General features: G+C 43.8%; 1 protein-coding gene across 3 annotated transcripts in view; it reads right to left on the bottom strand.

Annotated features, from left to right (window-relative positions):
• The window catches only part of ARAP2 (ArfGAP with RhoGAP domain, ankyrin repeat and PH domain 2), a 598685-nt gene that overhangs the window by 187248 nt on the left and 393109 nt on the right, over positions 1–18328 (bottom strand). For all 3 annotated transcript variants that reach the window (XM_069744626.1, XM_069744628.1, XM_069744627.1), the window contains exon 21: positions 17049–17261. In XM_069744626.1, the coding sequence (XP_069600727.1) occupies positions 17049–17261 (213 nt within the window). The remainder of the gene's footprint in view (positions 1–17048; positions 17262–18328) is intronic.

Genomic DNA, 18328 nt, shown 5'->3' with positions numbered 1-18328 from the left:
TAAATGTGGTGGATGCAGGGTCCACAGGGGACAGCAAGTTTGGGACAGTTCTGCCTAGCCCACGGTCTAGGAAACAGTTGGCTGTAGCCGTTCGCACCCCCTCCTCCTCCTCTTCGTCCTCCTGCAGAAGCGAGAGCTCGTCCACAGACCGCAGTCCCACAACCACTCCATCCGCAGCTGCCACTGTTGCACACCAGGTCTCCCATTATGGGGCAGCTACTGGCAAACGTCAGCAGGCTGTATTGGCTATGAAGTGTTTGGGCGACAACAGACACACCGCGGAAGTTCTGTCCGAGTTCTTGCAGAAAGAAACGCAGTCGTGGCTGGGCACTGTAGATCTTGAGGCAGGCAAGGTAGTGAGTGATAACGGAAGGAATTTCATGGCTGCCATCTCCCTTTCCCAACTGAAACACATTCCTTGCCTGGCTCACACCTTAAACCTGGTGGTGCAGTGCTTCCTGAAAAGTTATCCGGGGTTATCCGACCTGCTCCTCAAAGTGCGTGGACTTTGCTCACATATCCGCTGTTCGCCCGTACACTCCAGCCGTATGCAGACCTATCAGCGTTCTTTGAACCTTCCCCAGCATCGCCTAATCATAGACGTTGCAACAAGGTGGAACTCAACACTGCACATGCTTCAGAGACTGTGCGAACAGAGGCAGGCTGTTATGTTTTTGTGGGAGGATACACATACACGGGCAGGCAGTAGGATGGCAGACATGGAGTTGTCAGGTGTGCAGTGGTCGAAGATTCAAGACATGTGTCAAGTCCTTCAGTGTTTTGAGGAATGCACACGGCTGGTTAGTGCAGACAACGCCATAATAAGCATGAGCATCCCCCTAATGCGTCTGCTGATGCAAAGTTTGACGCACATAAAGGATCAGGCGTCTGCAGCTGAGGAAGAGGAAAGCCTTGATGACAGTCAGCCATTGTCTGGCCAGGGCAGTGTACAGGACGAGTTAGCGGGCGAGGAGGAGGAGGACGAGGAGGATGATGGGGATGATTATATTTTTAATGAGGAAGCTTTTCCGGGGCCACTGGAAATTGGTGGCGCGGCAAGGCCGGGTTCTGGTTTTTGGAGGGACACAAGTGACGTGGATTTGCCTGAAACTGCCCCTCAACCAAGCACAACCGGAGATTTGAGAACTGGAACTTTGGCCCACATGGCGGATTATGCCTTACGTATCCTCAAAAGGGACACACGCATAACTAAAATGATGAACGATGACGATTACTGGTTGGCCTGCCTCCTTGATCCTCGCTATAAAGGCAAATTGCAAAATATAATGCCACATGAGAACTTGGAACTAATATTAGCAACCAAACAATCAACTCTTGTTGACCGTTTGCTTCTGGCATTCCCTGCACACAGCGCCCGTGATCGTTCTCACACGAGCTGCAGGGGCCAGCAGACCAGAGGAGTTAGAGGGGCAGAAATCAGAAGTGGCGTTGGCCAGAGGGGTTTTCTGACCAGGTTGTGGAGTGATTTTGCTATGACCGCAGACAGGACAGGTACTGCAGCATCAATTCAAAGTGACAGGAGACAACATTTGTCCAGTATGGTTACAAACTATTTTTCATCCCTTATCGATGTTCTCCCTCAACCGTCATTCCCATTTGATTACTGGGCATCAAAATTAGACACCTGGCCAGAATTGGCAGAATATGCATTGCAGGAGCTTGCTTGCCCGGCAGCTAGTGTCCTATCGGAAAGAGAATTCAGTGCTGCAGATTCAATACTAACAGAAAAAAGGACTCGTCTGGCTACCCAAAATGTAGATGATCTAACCTTCATTAAAATGAACCACAACTGGATTTCGAAATCTTTTGCCCCACCTTGCCCGGCTGACACCTAGCTTTCCTATGTAAAGGTCTTGCCTGTGGACTATTCTGAACGACTTTTCCAATCTCGTAATTTGCAGCACCTGATTGTCCAGCATCCGACATGTTAACACCTCCCTAAATGGCCAAAGTCCCCACACGGGGCCGTGGTATCGCCACTTGGCGCCAGCACCCGTGAGAGTACTGTTTGTCTGAAGAGGTGGGTGTGCCCGCTTTTGGTCGACAGCACTGCCACTAGGTCCCTCATAGTACAATAAAGTGTCTGGCGGTGGTGGTGCGCACCCAACGTCAGACACACCGTTGTAATATGAGGGGCCCTGGGCCTGTACCGCCGGCCACAAGACAGTCCCCCCCCCCAGGTCAAAGAGTGCTCTACGACTTGCAAAATTTTCTCTCACAGCTCAACCAATGTTTAGTCTATGCGCTGACATCCCTCAATGCCTGGCACTGTCAATACCATTGTATTGACATTTTTCTTATGTTAGGCCTTCGAAGCCTGTCTGCGGTCACTCCTTCCACTATGCCTCCACTGACCTGTCTACTGCTGCCCGTGTTCCCCTGGAACCAATTTTAAATTGCCTACAGCCAGCCCAATTTATTATGTTAGGGCTTCGAAGCCTGTCTGCGGTCCCTCCTTCCACTAGGCCTCCACTGACCTGTCTACTGCCGCCCGTGTTCCCCTGGAACCAATTTTAAATTGCCTACAGCCACCCCAATTTATTATGTTAGGGCTTCGAAGCCTGTCTGCGGTCCCTCCTTCCACTAGGCCTCCACTGACCTGTCTACTGCTGCCCGTGTACCCCTTGAACCAACATCAGAAAATATAAAAATATGTATTTTGCTTATAAAAAAGAAAATACTGGAGAGATATCAAATGCAGACATTTTAACATTAAAAACAAACACATACAACAAAAATCTGGTACAGTACTAAAAATGGCCACCAGCTACAATAACTTTCTCATGCAAGTAGTTAACTGAAAGTTTTTTTCAATTTAAAACACAGATATGGCATCCACCGAGTGTTGTCCTGTCGCGTCTTCTTTATATTATTGCCAAGAAGATGCAAAACAATGAAAATAATAAAATCATTATTTACCAAAAAAAGAGTAAGTCAAAACCACATTGCAAATAACATTCATTACAAATAAAGAAGCAGGGCGCGTCCGAGGGTGAGTATATACCCAATAAGAATATAATCACCCTCGGACGCGCCCTGCTTCTTTCCGACAGCCTTCCTTCCTAAGAATCAGCCCTTCCGTGGTGTAGAGAGAGGGTTTGTTACACTCCAAGGTGTTCCCAGGTTGCCTTTCCTGAGCTTCGATCTTCATGCTCTCGTTTAGTAGTTGTCGGAAAGTAGGCTGCATTAGGCCTACAAATTGGGTATGGGGTGGAGAGAGATGGTGTGTTACACTCCAAGGTGTTCCCCAGGTTTCCTTGCCATTGCTTCGGTCTTCCGACTCTCGTTTAGTAGTTGTAGAAAACTACACTGCATTAGGCCTACAAAATGGGTATCGGGTGGAGAGAGATGGTGTGTTACACTCCTAGGTGTTCCCCAGGTTGCCTTTCCTGAGCTTCGATCTTCCGGCTCTCGTTTAGTAGTTGTTGGAAACTACACTGCATTAGGCCTACAAATTGGGTATGGGGTGTAGAGAGATGGTGTGTTCCACTCCAAGGTGTTCTCCAGGTTGCCTTTCCTGAGCTTCGATCTTCCGGCTCTCGTTTAGTAGTTCTTGGAAACTACACTGCATTAGGCCTACAAATTGGGTATTGGGTGTAGAGAGATGGTGTGTTCCACTCCAAGGTGTTCTCCAGGTTGCCTTTCCTGAGCTTCGATCTTCCGGCTCTCGTTTAGTAGTTGTTGGAAACTACACTGCATTAGGCCTACAAATTGGGTATGGGGTGTAGAGAGATGGTGTGTTCCACTCCAAGGTGTTCTCCAGGTTGCCTTTCCTGAGCTTCGATCTTCCGGCTCTCGTTTAGTAGTTCTTGGAAACTACACTGCATTAGGCCTACAAATTGGGTATGGGGTGTAGAGAGATGGTGTGTTCCACTCCAAGGTGTTCCCCAGGTTTCCTCGCCAATGCTTCGATCTTCATGCTCTCGTTTAGTAGTTGTTGGAAACTACGCTGCATTAGGCCTACAAATTGGGTATGGGGTGTAGAGAGATGGTGTGTTCCACTCCAAGGTGTTCTCCAGGTTGCCTTTCCTGAGCTTCGATCTTCCGGCTCTCGTTTAGTAGTTCTTGGAAACTACACTGCATTAGGCCTACAAATTGGGTATGGGGTGTAGAGAGATGATGTGTTCCACTCCAAGGTGTTCTCCAGGTTGCCTTTCCTGAGCTTCGATCTTCCAGCTCTCGTTTAGTAGTTGTTGGAAACTACGCTGCATTAGGCCTACAAATTGGGTATGGGGTGTAGAGAGATAGTGTGTTCCACTCCAAGGTGTTCCCCAGGTTTCCTCGCCTATGCTTCGATCTTCATGCTCTCGTTTAGTAGTTGTTGGAAACTACGCTGCATTAGGCCTACAAATTGGGTATGGGGTGTAGAGAGATGGTGTGTTCCACTCCAAGGTGTTCCCCAGGTTTCCTCGCCAATGCTTCGATCTTCATGCTCTCGTTTAGTAGTTGTTGGAAACTACGCTGCATTAGGCCTACAAATTGGGTATGGGGTGTAGAGAGATGGTGTGTTCCACTCCAAGGTGTTCTCCAGGTTGCCTTTCCTGAGCTTCGATCTTCCGGCTCTCGTTTAGTAGTTGTTGGAAACTACACTGCATTAGGCCTACAAATTGGGTATGGGGTGTAGAGAGATGGTGTGTTCCACTCCAAGGTGTTCTCCAGGTTGCCTTTCCTGAGCTTCGATCTTCCGGCTCTCGTTTAGTAGTTCTTGGAAACTACACTGCATTAGGCCTACAAATTGGGTATGGGGTGTAGAGAGATGGTGTGTTCCACTCCAAGGTGTTCTCCAGGTTGCCTTTCCTGAGCTTCGATCTTCCGGCTCTCGTTTAGTAGTTCTTGGAAACTACACTGCATTAGGCCTACAAATTGGGTATGGGGTGTAGAGAGATGGTGTGTTCCACTCCAAGGTGTTCTCCAGGTTGCCTTTCCTGAACTTCTATCTTCAGGCTCTCATTAAATTGTGGTTAAACGGAACAACTGCATTTGGCGTATTAGTTGGTTTGGGGCCTACTATCGGTGTCTGCCACTCCTTGCTGTTCTCCTGGTTTCCTGTCCTGAAATTCCGTTTTCAGGCGCTCGTTAAGTAGTTGTTAATGTTAGACTGCATTTGGCCTACTAGTTGGGTTGGGGCCTACTATCGGTGTCTGCCACTCCTTGCTGTTCTCCTCCACTGAACAAAGCTGTGCCGCCTGTTTACTACGGTTGCCAATTTTGAACTGCATTTCGACTACTTATTGATTTGGGCCTACTCTCTGTGTCAGCCTCTCATTCCAGTTGTCCTCCACTGCAATGCCCCCTGGTTATTCCTGTGTTACCAATTTTGAACTGCATTTAGCCAACTTTATTCTTTGGGCCTATATCTGTGTTTCCTCCTCATCCTGCCCATTGCCCAGCCAGTGATAGATGAGTCTGCTGGTACATTGACCCATAACGCAACATTCCCCGTGCACGCTACACAACAACATTGTGACCCTGCTGAAAGTCAGGTTGCTCTTCCCGCATACCATACCACCTTACACGGGGACAAAGAGGAAGGTGCAGATGAAAGTGCAGGTTCCTTCATCAGGTGGGGGAGGAATACTAGTTGGCGACGTCACTGGCACAGGGCCTCTCATAGTACACAAAAGTGTTGCTGCTGGTGGGAGGCGCCCCCGCCGTGCAAACACACCGCTGTACTTTGAGGGGCCCTGTGCCAGTGCCAATGCCAACGAGTGGGCCCCCCCTGCTTGCTCAGGTTCACAGCACTTGCAAAGTTGAAATACTTACCTCTCCCTGCTCCACTGCCGTGACGTGGTCCAGATTTCCTGGGCCCACTAATTACTTGAACCAGCCCTACCTACCACAACTTTAGCCAAATGACCCCCAATTTCAAATGCCTTCCAATTATTATAAGGTAAATTACGCTTGACAAGCTTCATTAAGAAGAATGGATGGTTTTGACATTAAAATGGGCACTCTAGGTGTTTTCCTGGCCCCCAATCACTGCCGACTATGCTGCCCCATTGACTTGCATTGGGTTTCGTGTTTCGGTCGATCCCGACTTTACGTCATAATCGGCCGATTTCACTCGACCCGACTTTTGAGATAGTCGGGTTTCGCGGAACCCGGCTCGACTCTAAAAAGGTCAAGGTCGCTCAACTCTAGTGTTGATTGTTAAAGTCTGACATTAACACACACTCTATATTTGGATTTGTATAAATATATAGGTGACAACCTGCAGCTTAAAGGATTTTCTGGGAGTTACATCTAAATTGAGCAGAATTGAGCAGCAGTCTATAACCTTTTACCTATTGTGAGCAGATAAGCGCTTGGCTAGGCCAGTATACAGGTCCTTCTCAAAAAATTAGCATATAGTGTTAAATTTCATTATTTACCATAATGTAATGATTACAATTAAACTTTCATATATTATAGATTCATTATCCACCAACTGAAATTTGTCAGGTCTTTTATTGTTTTAATACTGATGATTTTGGCATACAACTCCTGATAACCCCAAAAACCTGTCTCAATAAATTAGCATATCAAGAAAAGGTTCTCTAAACGACCTATTACCCTAATCTTCTGAATCAACTAATTAACTCTAAACACATGCAAAAGATACCTGAGGCTTTTATAAACTCCCTGCCTGGTTCATTACTCAAAACCCCCATCATGGGTAAGACTAGCGACCTGACAGATGTCAAGAAGGCCATCATTGACACCCTCAAGCAAGAGGGTAAGACCCAGAAAGAAATTTCTCAACAAATAGGCTGTTCCCAGAGTGCTGTGGGGTGGTGTCAGCAGCTGGTGTTGGTACACTGTGTTTCATCAAGGGCAGGGTCAATGCAGCTAGCTATCAGGAGATTTTGGAGCACTTCATGCTTCCATCGGCTGAAATGCTTTATGGAGATGAAGATTTCATTTTTCAGCACGACCTGGCACCTGCTCACAGTGCCAAAACCACTGGTAAATGGTTTACTGACCATGGTATTACTGTGCTCAATTGGCCTGCCAACTCTCCTGACCTGAACCCCATAGAGAATCTGTGGGATATTGTGAAGAGAAAGTTGAGAGACGCAAGACCCAACACTCTGGATGAGCTTAAGGCCGCTATTGAAGCATCCTGGGCCTCCATAACATCTCAGCAGTGTCACAGGCTGATTGCCTCCATGCCACGCCGCATTGAAGCAGTCATTTCTGCCAAAGGATTCCCGACCAAGTATTGAGTGCATAACTGAACATTATTATTTGTTGGGTTTTTTGTTTGTTATTAAAAAACACTTTTATTTGATTGGATGGGTGAAATGTGCTAATTTATTGAGACAGGTTTTTTGGGTTATCAGGAGTTGTATGCCAAAATCATCAGTATTAAAACAATAAAAGACCTGACAAATTTCAGTTGGTGGATAATGAATCTATAATATATGAAAGTTTAATTGTAATCATTACATTATGGTAAATAATGAAATTTAACACTATATGCTAATTTTTTGAGAAGGACCTGTACATGTGTAATTAAGCACAGAATGCATGTGTATAGGAGGGTCAGGGAGAGTGGCTGTTGGCCAAAAAAGTGTATAAGTTATATGGCTGCCATTCTACGCACAGGTCTCAAATGTGCCAGACCTTTTATTCTACAGCCCTCGCATATTCTAAATATCTTCATTTGGTGCCAGATCATGTCCTTTCAGACAGATCACACATTCACTATCTCTTCTATCTGTCAGATCCCAACATACCATATCAATAAATTTACAATAGAGTTAAAGAGGACCTGTCAGCAGGATTTTTGACCCCTAAGTAAAGGTATAAGCGTGAAGTCCCTCTAATGCTTTTTCTCATTAATACCTTGCTAGTAGAATTCTGTTGAGATATTTTTAAGAATTCAGGCTAGGCTGACCAAGGTGGGTGGGGGCTTTCTGGTCAGGTTTATAAAAACATCTTTCTTGTTGTAGGATTGTATAGCAATTTAATATTTCAAATTTCTATATTGATGTAAAATTAAATAGATTTTAATTGTAAGTTTTTGGAACAAATTCTACTAGGCAGTCATGGTGGTGCAATAATATTATTATTATTATTATTATTATTATTATTATTATTATTATTATTATTTATTTTTGATTCCATGGTGCTGTATATGAAAAGGGGTTTCATACAAAATCCAAAAATAAATTATAATGAATAAACTTACAAAGAAAGACTGAAATAAAAAGGAGAGGATTTACATTTAATAGAGTAATGAGGAAGGAGACAGAAGGTTGGGTGGAAAGATTTGTGGCATATCCCATGGTGGTGAGGAGACAGCAGGGTCATTGCGGGCTGTAAGCTGTCCTCAAGAGATAAGTTTTCAAGTTTTGTCTGAAAGTTCTGAATATGGTGGACAATGCAATGTGTTGGAAAACAAAACTCCAGAGAATGGGGGATATTTTGGAGAAGTTTTGGAGGTGACTGATTGTGGAATATTTAAATGTGGAGGAAGGAAGAAGGTCCTGGGAGGATTGAAGATTATGTGTGGGGGGATATCGGGGGAAAAGTCTGGAGATATATGAAGGAGATGTAAGCAGGTAGCGGGATACAGTGACAAACAGAAGGCAAAGCGAGGGTTAACAGTTTTTAATTTTAACCGGGGTGAACTCCTCACAGGAACACAGGGAGGTGAAGGGTTAAACAGGGGCATAGAAGTTCAATTGTGGAAAATATGCAGGGTAAATGAACAAAGTGGCAGAAGTTCGGTGGTGCACTTATCATGTCAGAAGTTTTTCAAAATGCAGGTATGACTTGGAGGGTAGGTAGTGCCATCAACGGCTGGCACAATGGTGGTCCAAGAAGATCCAGCTGGTAACGGCGATCCGTCTTCTGGCAGCAGTGGTCGGTCTCCGGCACCTTCTTCTGAGCCCCTAGTCCATGAACATATATGGCTGGAACAAACAAGGCCGCAGAACGATCAAGGCCCTCTGCAGGTGGGAAGGCATCTGATTTTAAGGTGGGCCGCAAATGTCTGTCCAATAGCCACTTTTCTCTTTGCGGCATGGGCTATTTACTCACGGTCACGAAGAGCACGGCATCTCGCTCTCTGTCAGTTACCGGGCGAGTTGAACTTCTCTCTCTGCAGTACCCACTGGTCATGGCTGGAGTACAAAACGCAGGCTGGCGCAGGCTTGGCTCTCAAGGGCTGGAGCGCTTCTCTGTCCTGTGAGCTGCCTCTTCCCGCCAAGACTGACTGCTTCTGCGCCTGCTGTGGCTGATGCTACTTAACCACACCCCTTATTGCCGAGTACAAAGGTCTGTCCGGTCTCTGACTCTTTCCCCCGGACAACAAAGTAGAAAGTAGAAAGACAGTTCCGGACCCGGCACAGAACAGGTACCCATGGCCTGGTTCTTCTTCTTACACTCCCCCTCTCCTTTAGCTTGCCATTCCACGGACAAGAGTTCCTGCAGTAAACTTTGACATTCCTCCATTTCTTGAATGATTCGCTGCCAAATAAATTGGTTTTGTTCTCAATGATTGGGTCGTATTCCAGCAGTTGTTCCTTCTGTGCGGCGTAAATTGGGTTGAGTGGCCCAGTCAGGCTGAGTAGTGGAGTTAGGTTAAACCGGCGAGGGTGGGGACGCGACCAGATTCAGTGGAGCAGCCACTTCGGGAGTTTCAGACTCTGGTGCCTCTTCTGGGTTGATAGGAGATGGGATGAAGAATTCTTCTTCTTCACAGTCAACAATTGCTCTGTAGCATATGCGTTAACATCTCCTTTACCTCCTGGTACATTTGTGGTGAAATTTGCCATTAAAGTTCTCGAATAGGTGCTGTGTCTCCTGTTAGAGTCTTATGGGTGATGGCTGTGGTACAGCCGAAATCATTGTCATGATGAGCAAAGACTTCCTAGTATCACTCCAGCACCGCTTCCACTTGTTGCACCTGTTGGGGTAAGAGTTCCATTAGTTTGGCTCACATGTGCTCCAGGATTTGGTGTCCATCCTTAAGATGAATAGTGGGCAATTAAAGAGACACCGCCACGGCCACTGTCCAGGGATCCACTTGTTTCACCGTCAATTGAACAGCCTCCGGTGGTATCAACTCTTCTATCATAGCCACTATCTGTGCTACTTCTCTTTTGGGCACGTAAGACTGTCCTCTCCTAAGTTAACACATCTTACCAGTACAGTATCGTTGTGAACTGTGGCTAACATCCGTGCAATGAGAATCCCTGGAGGTAGTTCCACTAAAGCGGGCTCTACCGGGATGGGTAGCTGATTGGCCACCATCAATTTAATTACTGGGCCCCATTCAGGCCACATCTGTTATGATCCGGTGACCTTGGAGCCGCATGAATAACTTTTACTGGAGTAGGTGGTAACTGTACTGACCACAAATCTTGATCTGACACCGCAACTAGAAGTAGCCGTGGGGTGTGCCTAACAAACCCTAGACACCTCGTCACAGCCGGAGGACTAAATACCCCTATATATGGAAATAGGAATACTATCTTGCCTCAGAGCAGAACCCTAAAGGATAGGCAGCCCCCCACGAATATTGACTGTGAGTAGGAGAGGAAAGACACACGTAGGCAGAAAACAGGATTTAGCAAAAGAGGCCACTCTAGCTAAAATAGGAAAGGATAGGACAGAATACTGTGCGGTCAGTATAAAACCCTTCCAAAAATATCCACAGCAGATTATACAAAAAATTCCTCCATCTAACTAAAGACGTGGAATGTACATCTGCAACTCCAGAGAATCCTACACACAGAGCAGAAATACAATCAAAAATCCAGCACACAGCATGTGTGCCATAGAAAAAAAACAGACACTTATCTTTGCTGAATTGGCAGCTAAGCAGGAGAAACCAGACAGAGGTCCAACACCTCCCAAGAACCATTGACAACTGGAAAGGACTAATGAATCCTGCAAACCTAAATACCCCAGTCAGAATTGCAATCAGCAGATACACCTGACCAGGACTGCAGCCCTGGGACAACTGCATTACCACCTACAACCACCGGAGGGAGCCCAAAAGCAGAATTCACAACTCACATCGCTTTGGGAAAGTGACATCTGAAATAATTCTCGGGCAAAGTAGTCACTTGAGAGACGGTATCAACTAGGCAGCAGACGGCCTGTCCATGCATTTTGGCTCATACCTGTGGAGTTAGAGACACTAAACTTGTGGAACTTCTTTTTCTCCCTCTTGACTGCTCAGGCTCTGGGTGGCATCCCCCAGCCACGGTGCCTGCTAGTTTAACAGACGGCAGTTGGGAGATGTACTCTGGCATGTGCATCCACGGGCAAAATGTCCAGTGTTTCCACATGCAAAACAGGTTGGCGGCCCTTCAGCTACCCATCTCAGTTGCAGGAGTGGTTTGGATGCAAATCACTGTATATGGTAAAGATGTGGGCCGGAAGGGAGTTGTGTTAATCGCCGGTGACCCAGGCAATGGTCCCACTGTGACTATGGAAACGTGGAAATGAATGTGTTGAAAGAACTCAAGAGCATCCTGGTCAATGGGTCAGTAGATGTGTTCTTGAGTCAATGGAGCCCTCACACCCCCCCAGAGAAAGGTGTTTCAGAGGTTGATACGAGTGGCCCGGGCCCAAGAGACATCAGGTGAAGGAAGGACATTGGGGAAGGTAGTCATTCCAGCTGCTGCCAACCTCATTCTACCACCAGGTCAAACTATGCTCACTCTGCCAATCTGAGCCTGCACCCCTGTTGAAGGAGTAGAAGTTCATAATGGATAGTTTTGTAAGTCAATGTTAGAAGTTTGAACTGGATACATTAACCCATTTCTGCCATTTGACGATTAGCTGTGCTCTCGGGGGGTGGGGAAGCGCGGCCGATCGCCGCCAGGTGTCAGCTGATTATTACAGCTGACATCCAGCACTATGTGCCTGGAGCGGTCTCGGACTGCTCCCGGCACATTAACCCCCAGAACCGGCGGCATAGGAAAGCATCGCGCAGGGAGGGGGCTCCCTGCATGCTTCCCTGAGACCCTTGGAACAACACAATGTGATCGTATTGTTCTGAGTGTCTCCTCCCTGCAGGCACCGGATCCAAGATGGCTGCGGGGCTCCTTCTGGGTCCTGCAGGGAGGTGGCTTGCAAGCGCCTGCAGAGAGCAGGTGCCGGCAAGCCTGCAGCACTGCCTGTCAGATCGCTGACACAGTGCACTGCAAAGTGTCAGATCAGCGATCTGACACTATACAACCATGTCCCACCCTGGGACAAAGTAAAAAATGTTTTAAAAAAATATTTATATCTGTACAAAAAAAAATTCTTACATAAAGAAAAAAAAATTGTTCCAACAAATACATTTCTTTATGTAAATAAAAAATCAAAACAATAAAAGTACACATATTTAGTATCGCCGAAACGGCGCGGCCTATAAAAACTGTCCCACTAGTTAACCCTTTCAGTGAACACCGTAAAAAAATGAGGCAAAAAACGCTTTATTATCATACCGCAGAACAAAAAGTGGAATAACACGCTATCAAAAAAGACAGATATAAATAAACATGGTACCGCTGAAAACATCATCTTGTCCCGCAAAAAATGAGCCACCATACTGCGTCATAAGTGAAGAAATAAAAATGTTAAAGTCCTCAGAATAAAGTGATGCAAAATAATTATTTTTTATTTAAAATAGTTTTTATTGTATAAAAGCGCCAAATTATATAAGTGAGGTATCGCTGTAATCGTACTGACCCGAAGAATAAAACTGCTTTATCAATTTTACCAAATGTGGAACCGTAAAAAAGCCCCTAAAGAATTTCATGAATAGCTGGTTTTTGGTCATTCTGCCTCACAAAAATCGAAATAAAAAGCGATCAAAAAATGTCATATGTCCGAATATGATATCAATAAAAATGTCAACTCGTCCCGCAAAAAATAGGACCTAATATGACCCTGTGGACCAAAATATGGAAAAATTATAGCTCTCAAAATGTGGAGACGCAACAATTATTTTTTGCAATAAAAAGCATCTTTTAGTGAGTGACAGCTGCCAATCATAAAAATCCGCTAAAAAACACAGCTATAAATAGTAAATCAAACCCCCCTTTATCACCCCTTTAGTTAGGGAAACATAATAAAATACATTTTTTTTTATTTATTTCCATTTTCCCATTAGGGTTAGGATTGTGGCTAAAGTTAGGGTTAGGGCTACAGTTAAGGTTGGGGCTACAGTTAGGGTTAGGGTTGGGGCTAAAGTTAGGGTTAGGGTTGGGGCTAAAGTTAGGGTTAGGGTTTGGATTACATTTATGGTTGGGATTAGGGTTGGGATTACGGTTAGTGGTGTGTCAGGGTTAGGGGTGTGGTTAGGGTTATGGTTGGGATTAGGTTTAGGGGTGTGTTGGAGTTAGGGGTGTGATTAGGGTTGGGAATAGGGTTAGAGGTGTGTTAGGGTTAGGTGTGTGTTAGGGGTGTGTTCGTTAGGGGTGTGTTCGGGTTAGGGGTGTGGTTGGGATTAGTGTTAGGGGCGTGTTCAGGTTAGGGGTGTGGCTAAGGTTATGGTTAGGGTTAGGATTATTGTTAGGGGTGTGTTTGGGTTAGGGTTTTAGTTAGAATTGGGGGTTTCCACTGGTTAGGCACATCCGGGGCTCTCCAAACGTGACATGGCGTCCGATCTCAATTCCAGCCAATTCTGCATTGAAAAAGTAAAACAGTGCTCCTTCCATTCTGAGCTCTTCCGTGCACCCAAACAGGGGTTTACCCCAACATATGGAGTATCATTGATCTCAGGACAAATTGGACAACAACTTTTAGGGTCCAATTTCTCTTGTTACCCTTGGGAAAATAAAAATTTTGGGGCTAAAAAAATCATTTTTGTGGGAATTTTTTTTTTTTTCACGGCTCTTCGTTATAAACTGTAGTGAAACACATGGGGGTTCAAAGTTCTCACAACACATCTAGATAAGTTCCTTGGGGGTCCAGTTTCCAATATGGGGTCACTAGTGGGAGGTTTCTACTGTTTAGGTACATCAGGGGCTCTGCAAATGCAACATGATGCCTGCAGACCAATCCATCTTAGTCTGCATTCCAAACGGCGCTCTTTCCCTTCTGAACTATACCATGCGCCCAAACGGAGGTCCCCCCCCACATATGGGGTATCAGCGTACTCAGGACAAATTGGACAACAAAGGTTGGGGTCCAATTTCTCTTGTTTCCCTTGGGGAAATACAAAACTGGCTGCTAAAAAATAATTTTTGTGGAAAAAAAGATGTTTTATTTTACGGCTCTGCGTTATAAACTGTAGTGAAACACTTGGGGGTTCAAAGTTCTCACAACACATATAGATAAATTCCTTAGGGGCATACTTTCAAAAATTGTGTCACTTGTGGGGGGGTTTACTGTTTAGGCACATCAGGGGCTCTCCAAACGTGACATGGCGTCCTATCTCAATTCCAGTTAATTTTGCAATGAAAAGTCAAACAGTGCTCTTTCCATTCCGAGCTCTGCCATGCGCCCAAAGAGTGGTTTATCCCCACATATGGGGTATCAGCGTACTCAGGACAAATTGCACAATAACTTTTGCGGTCCAATTTCTTCTGTTACTGTTGGGAAATTAAAAAAATTGGGGGCAAAAAGATCATTTTTGTGAAAAAATATGATTTTTTATTTTTACGGCTCTACATTATGAACTTCTGTGAAGCACTTGGTAGGTCAAAGTGCTCACCACACATCTACGTAAGTTCCTTAGGGAGTCTACTTTCCAAAATGGTGTCACTTGTGGGGGATTTCAATGTGTAGGCACATCAGGGGTTCTCCAAACCCGACATGGCGTCCTATCTCAATTCCAGTCAATTTTGCATTGAAAAGTCAAAGGGCGCTCCTTCCCTTCCGAGCTCTGCCATGCGCCCATACAGTGGTTTACCCCCACAAATGGGGTATCAGCGTACTCAGGACAAATTGTACAACTTTTGGGGTCCAATTTCTCCTGTTTCCCTTGGTAAAATAAAACAAATTGGAGCTGAAGTAAATTTTTTGTGAAAAAAAAGTTAAATGTTCATTTTTTTTAAACATTTCAAAAATTCCTGTGAAACACCTGAAGGGTTAATAAGCTTCTTCAATGTTGTTTTGAGCACTTTAAGGAGTGCAGTTTTTAGAATGGTGTCACACTTGGGTATTTTCTATCATATAGACCCCTCAAAGTGACTTCAAATGTGATGTGGTCCCTAAAAAAAATGGTGTTGTAAAAATGAGAAATTGCTGGTCAAATTTTAAACCTTATATTCTCTAACAAAAAAAAATGTTGGTTCCAAAATTGTGCTGATGTGAAGTAGACATGTGGGAAATGTTACTTATTAAGTATATTGTGTGACATATCTCTGTGATTTAAGGGCATAAAAATTCAAAGTTGGAAAATTATGAAATTTTCTAAATGTTTGCCAAATTTCCATTTTTTTCACAAATAAATCCAAGTAATATCTAAGAAATGTTGCCACTATCATGAAGTACAATATGTCACGAGAAAACATTGTCAGAGTCATCAGAATCCGTTGAAGCGTTTCAGAGTTATAACCTCATAAAGGGACAGTGGTCAGAATTGAAAAAATTGGCCTGGTCATTAATGTGCAAACCACCCTTGGGGGTTAAGGGGTTAAGAGACATTTTTAAAACTGTTGAGCTATACAGTTTTATTGCACTTACAATTGCTTGTACTATGCTGAATCCAAAACATTAATTATCACAAAGTCAAATTTCTCATGTGCTATAAATGCATTAACTGTGGTGACAATCATGCTATTGTGTTCTTAGAATGGTGAAAAAGGGAAGTTTGTCAACATAACCTAGGTTTATTGCAATGATAGCGCCTGCAAAAATAGCTTATGATGTCATTGCATGAGCTGGTACATTGATCTTAGAATATCATCAGGAGCTCATAGCGCAAGCCCCAGCCTTTCAGATAAAAATACCCATGCAATGATTGAACCAGTAAAGTGGAGAAATGTCACTGGGAGAAGAGTGACAGAGTAATCAACAACTAAATATTGTCAGGGTGGCAGAGAAGAACAGCAGAGCTAAGGAGTGAAGTGCTCAACCTGCTGCACTTGAGCATAAAACTTCAAGAATAGATTTATCAAAAATGCCCCATTAAAATTCTCTTACCTTTATTGAATGTAATAAGCAATAATTGGGCTTTACACAAATACTTTTAGCTAGCAGTTGAATATTCTTTAGTATATTTATATTCTTAAAAGTTGAGAGTAAGCCAATCCTATTGCTCTTTTTAACCTTTTCACCTGAATGTTTCCATTCTACCGGTTTTAACCATTCTAAGAACACGCTAACCTATGTAAAATGGTTGTCAGTACATTCATCACATTGCATTCACATGCCAAATTCTACTTTGGAATAATTGATTTTTTTACATTTAGCATAGTACGAGCAATTGTAAAAATTGATGTAAAGCTATGTGATTAGCAATGTCTCTTTATTGTGCCACTATGACAGTCCAGAATAATGTGTTTCAAAAAGCTTACAATGAAAATATATTTCATTTATGTCAATGCAGAAATTTGAAATAATAAATTGCTATATAATCCTATACCAAGACAGAGGTTCTTTTAAACCTGACCTGGAAAAAAAAGGCCTGAGGCCAGCCTAACCTGTCTGTAGGTGCTGTTCAAGACATTCTGCAGTATCTAAAAAGCCTCCAGGGTTGGATGTACTAGTTTAAAATGGCAATGAAATGTAGCGCGTATGATGGAGTGATCATATGTTCATCGACCAAGAATCTGCACAGAAGAAATTCTTTTAAAAACATAACAAGAGGAAACAGAAGCGCCTAATGCAACGGTTTGTATCTGATAACATATGTTGCTTATATTATCAGCTTTCTGTAAAGTGGTAGGTTGAAGGTACTGTATGTGCTGACAGCAAGATGCTTCATTCTAATTTTCCAGCATAGGAAGCTTACTCTAATAGCATTATGTTTGCTGTCTCAGGGGAGTTTAAGCAAAAAATCTTTCACTTAAATAAACATCTTTTACTTAGTAGATGCATTCGTTCAAATGAATAATGAAACAGCTATTTCTGGAACACAGTGTCATTACCTAGGGCAGAGATCCAATATGGATAAAGTTCTTTTGTCAGAAGTGCATCATCTATTTCATATAAGAAAGATTTCAGGACATCAGTCACGTCTTCCAGCTGATGTCTTCCGACTTTTAGTTTAATGCTTCGTGCGTCCTTTTTAAAATCTTCTAACAACTCTCTTACTTTAAGTGGATTTCCGTTCTTCAGATACAGAGATTTGCTTCCTAAACCTTAATAGAAAGGGACATGAAAATAAACATGTCTGAGCAAATTATAATAATGTATATTAAAACGTTGTATGAAGAATGTAAATGTTCCCTTGTAAGTTATACTCGGTGGAAATTATTCTTAAGCCTTGGCTTGCCAAAATAAAAAAATAAAAATAAAAAAAGCAGTTGAGATCTTAAATTACTACTTTAGCATGAATGTAGATTAAGCAAATATATAAAAAATATCCTGGAGACTTACTAGGGACCATATAAAATGTTTATTGTATTTACATTGGGTTTAGGCAACAAATTCAATAAACTGTTAAATTCGATTTCCAAAAAGTGAAAGTCACAAAAGTGCAATAGGGTCCCATCTGGTTAAGATAGATAAAATTATTAAAGGTTATGCTTATCTGATAATGTTGTGTTCACATAACATTTAAAAATAGCATATAATCCTAGCTGCAGCAGGTCCAAAGACCAAGTAGCAATATGTGGAAAGGAAAAAGTGGATGGTAGATGGTAACAAATCCAGGTCCACACTATATCATTGTTTTTTGTCCTTAGGAAGAAGTATAGTACTTTGAAATGGGTAGCAAAATATAAAGAAAGCAAATATCCAAGAGGGTGCAAATTACAGAGTCTCACCCTTCCGCTGACTCGCCTGGATTAAAGCAGCTGCAACTTCTGGGCTTCCAGGGACATCTACCCCCTCCAGTGTCACCCCGCTTTGGCAGGCACCGACAGAGAGGAAGTAACGACAAGCTTAGGAAGCTGACAGTCCAATGAGACACATGGCCAGGTGACCGGGGGGTCCCAACCTGACCTCTCCAAACATCTCCATGGGGCCTGGTGACTGGACGATCCCCAACTGGCTTCCCTCAATATATCCATGGTGCTATATGACCAGAGGGTCCCAGCCTGGCTGCCCCAAATGTCTCCATGGGTTAAGTGATGGTAAGTGGAGCAGATCTATCCTCTTGATGGAGCCATGGTCACTTGGCTGTTGTTCTGTAGAGTCTCTTTGCAGAAGGATAGAGATCCTTTTTATTTCCACATCTGTGGTTGAGGTCATTATCCTCAGGTCA

The sequence above is a fragment of the Ranitomeya imitator genome, chromosome 1 (genome assembly GCF_032444005.1).
Source record: "Ranitomeya imitator isolate aRanImi1 chromosome 1, aRanImi1.pri, whole genome shotgun sequence".
NCBI classification, from domain to species: Eukaryota; Metazoa; Chordata; class Amphibia; order Anura; family Dendrobatidae; genus Ranitomeya; species Ranitomeya imitator.
The sequence above is the reverse complement of the archived record's forward strand: the minus strand, read 5'-3'. Positions and strand labels throughout refer to the sequence as shown.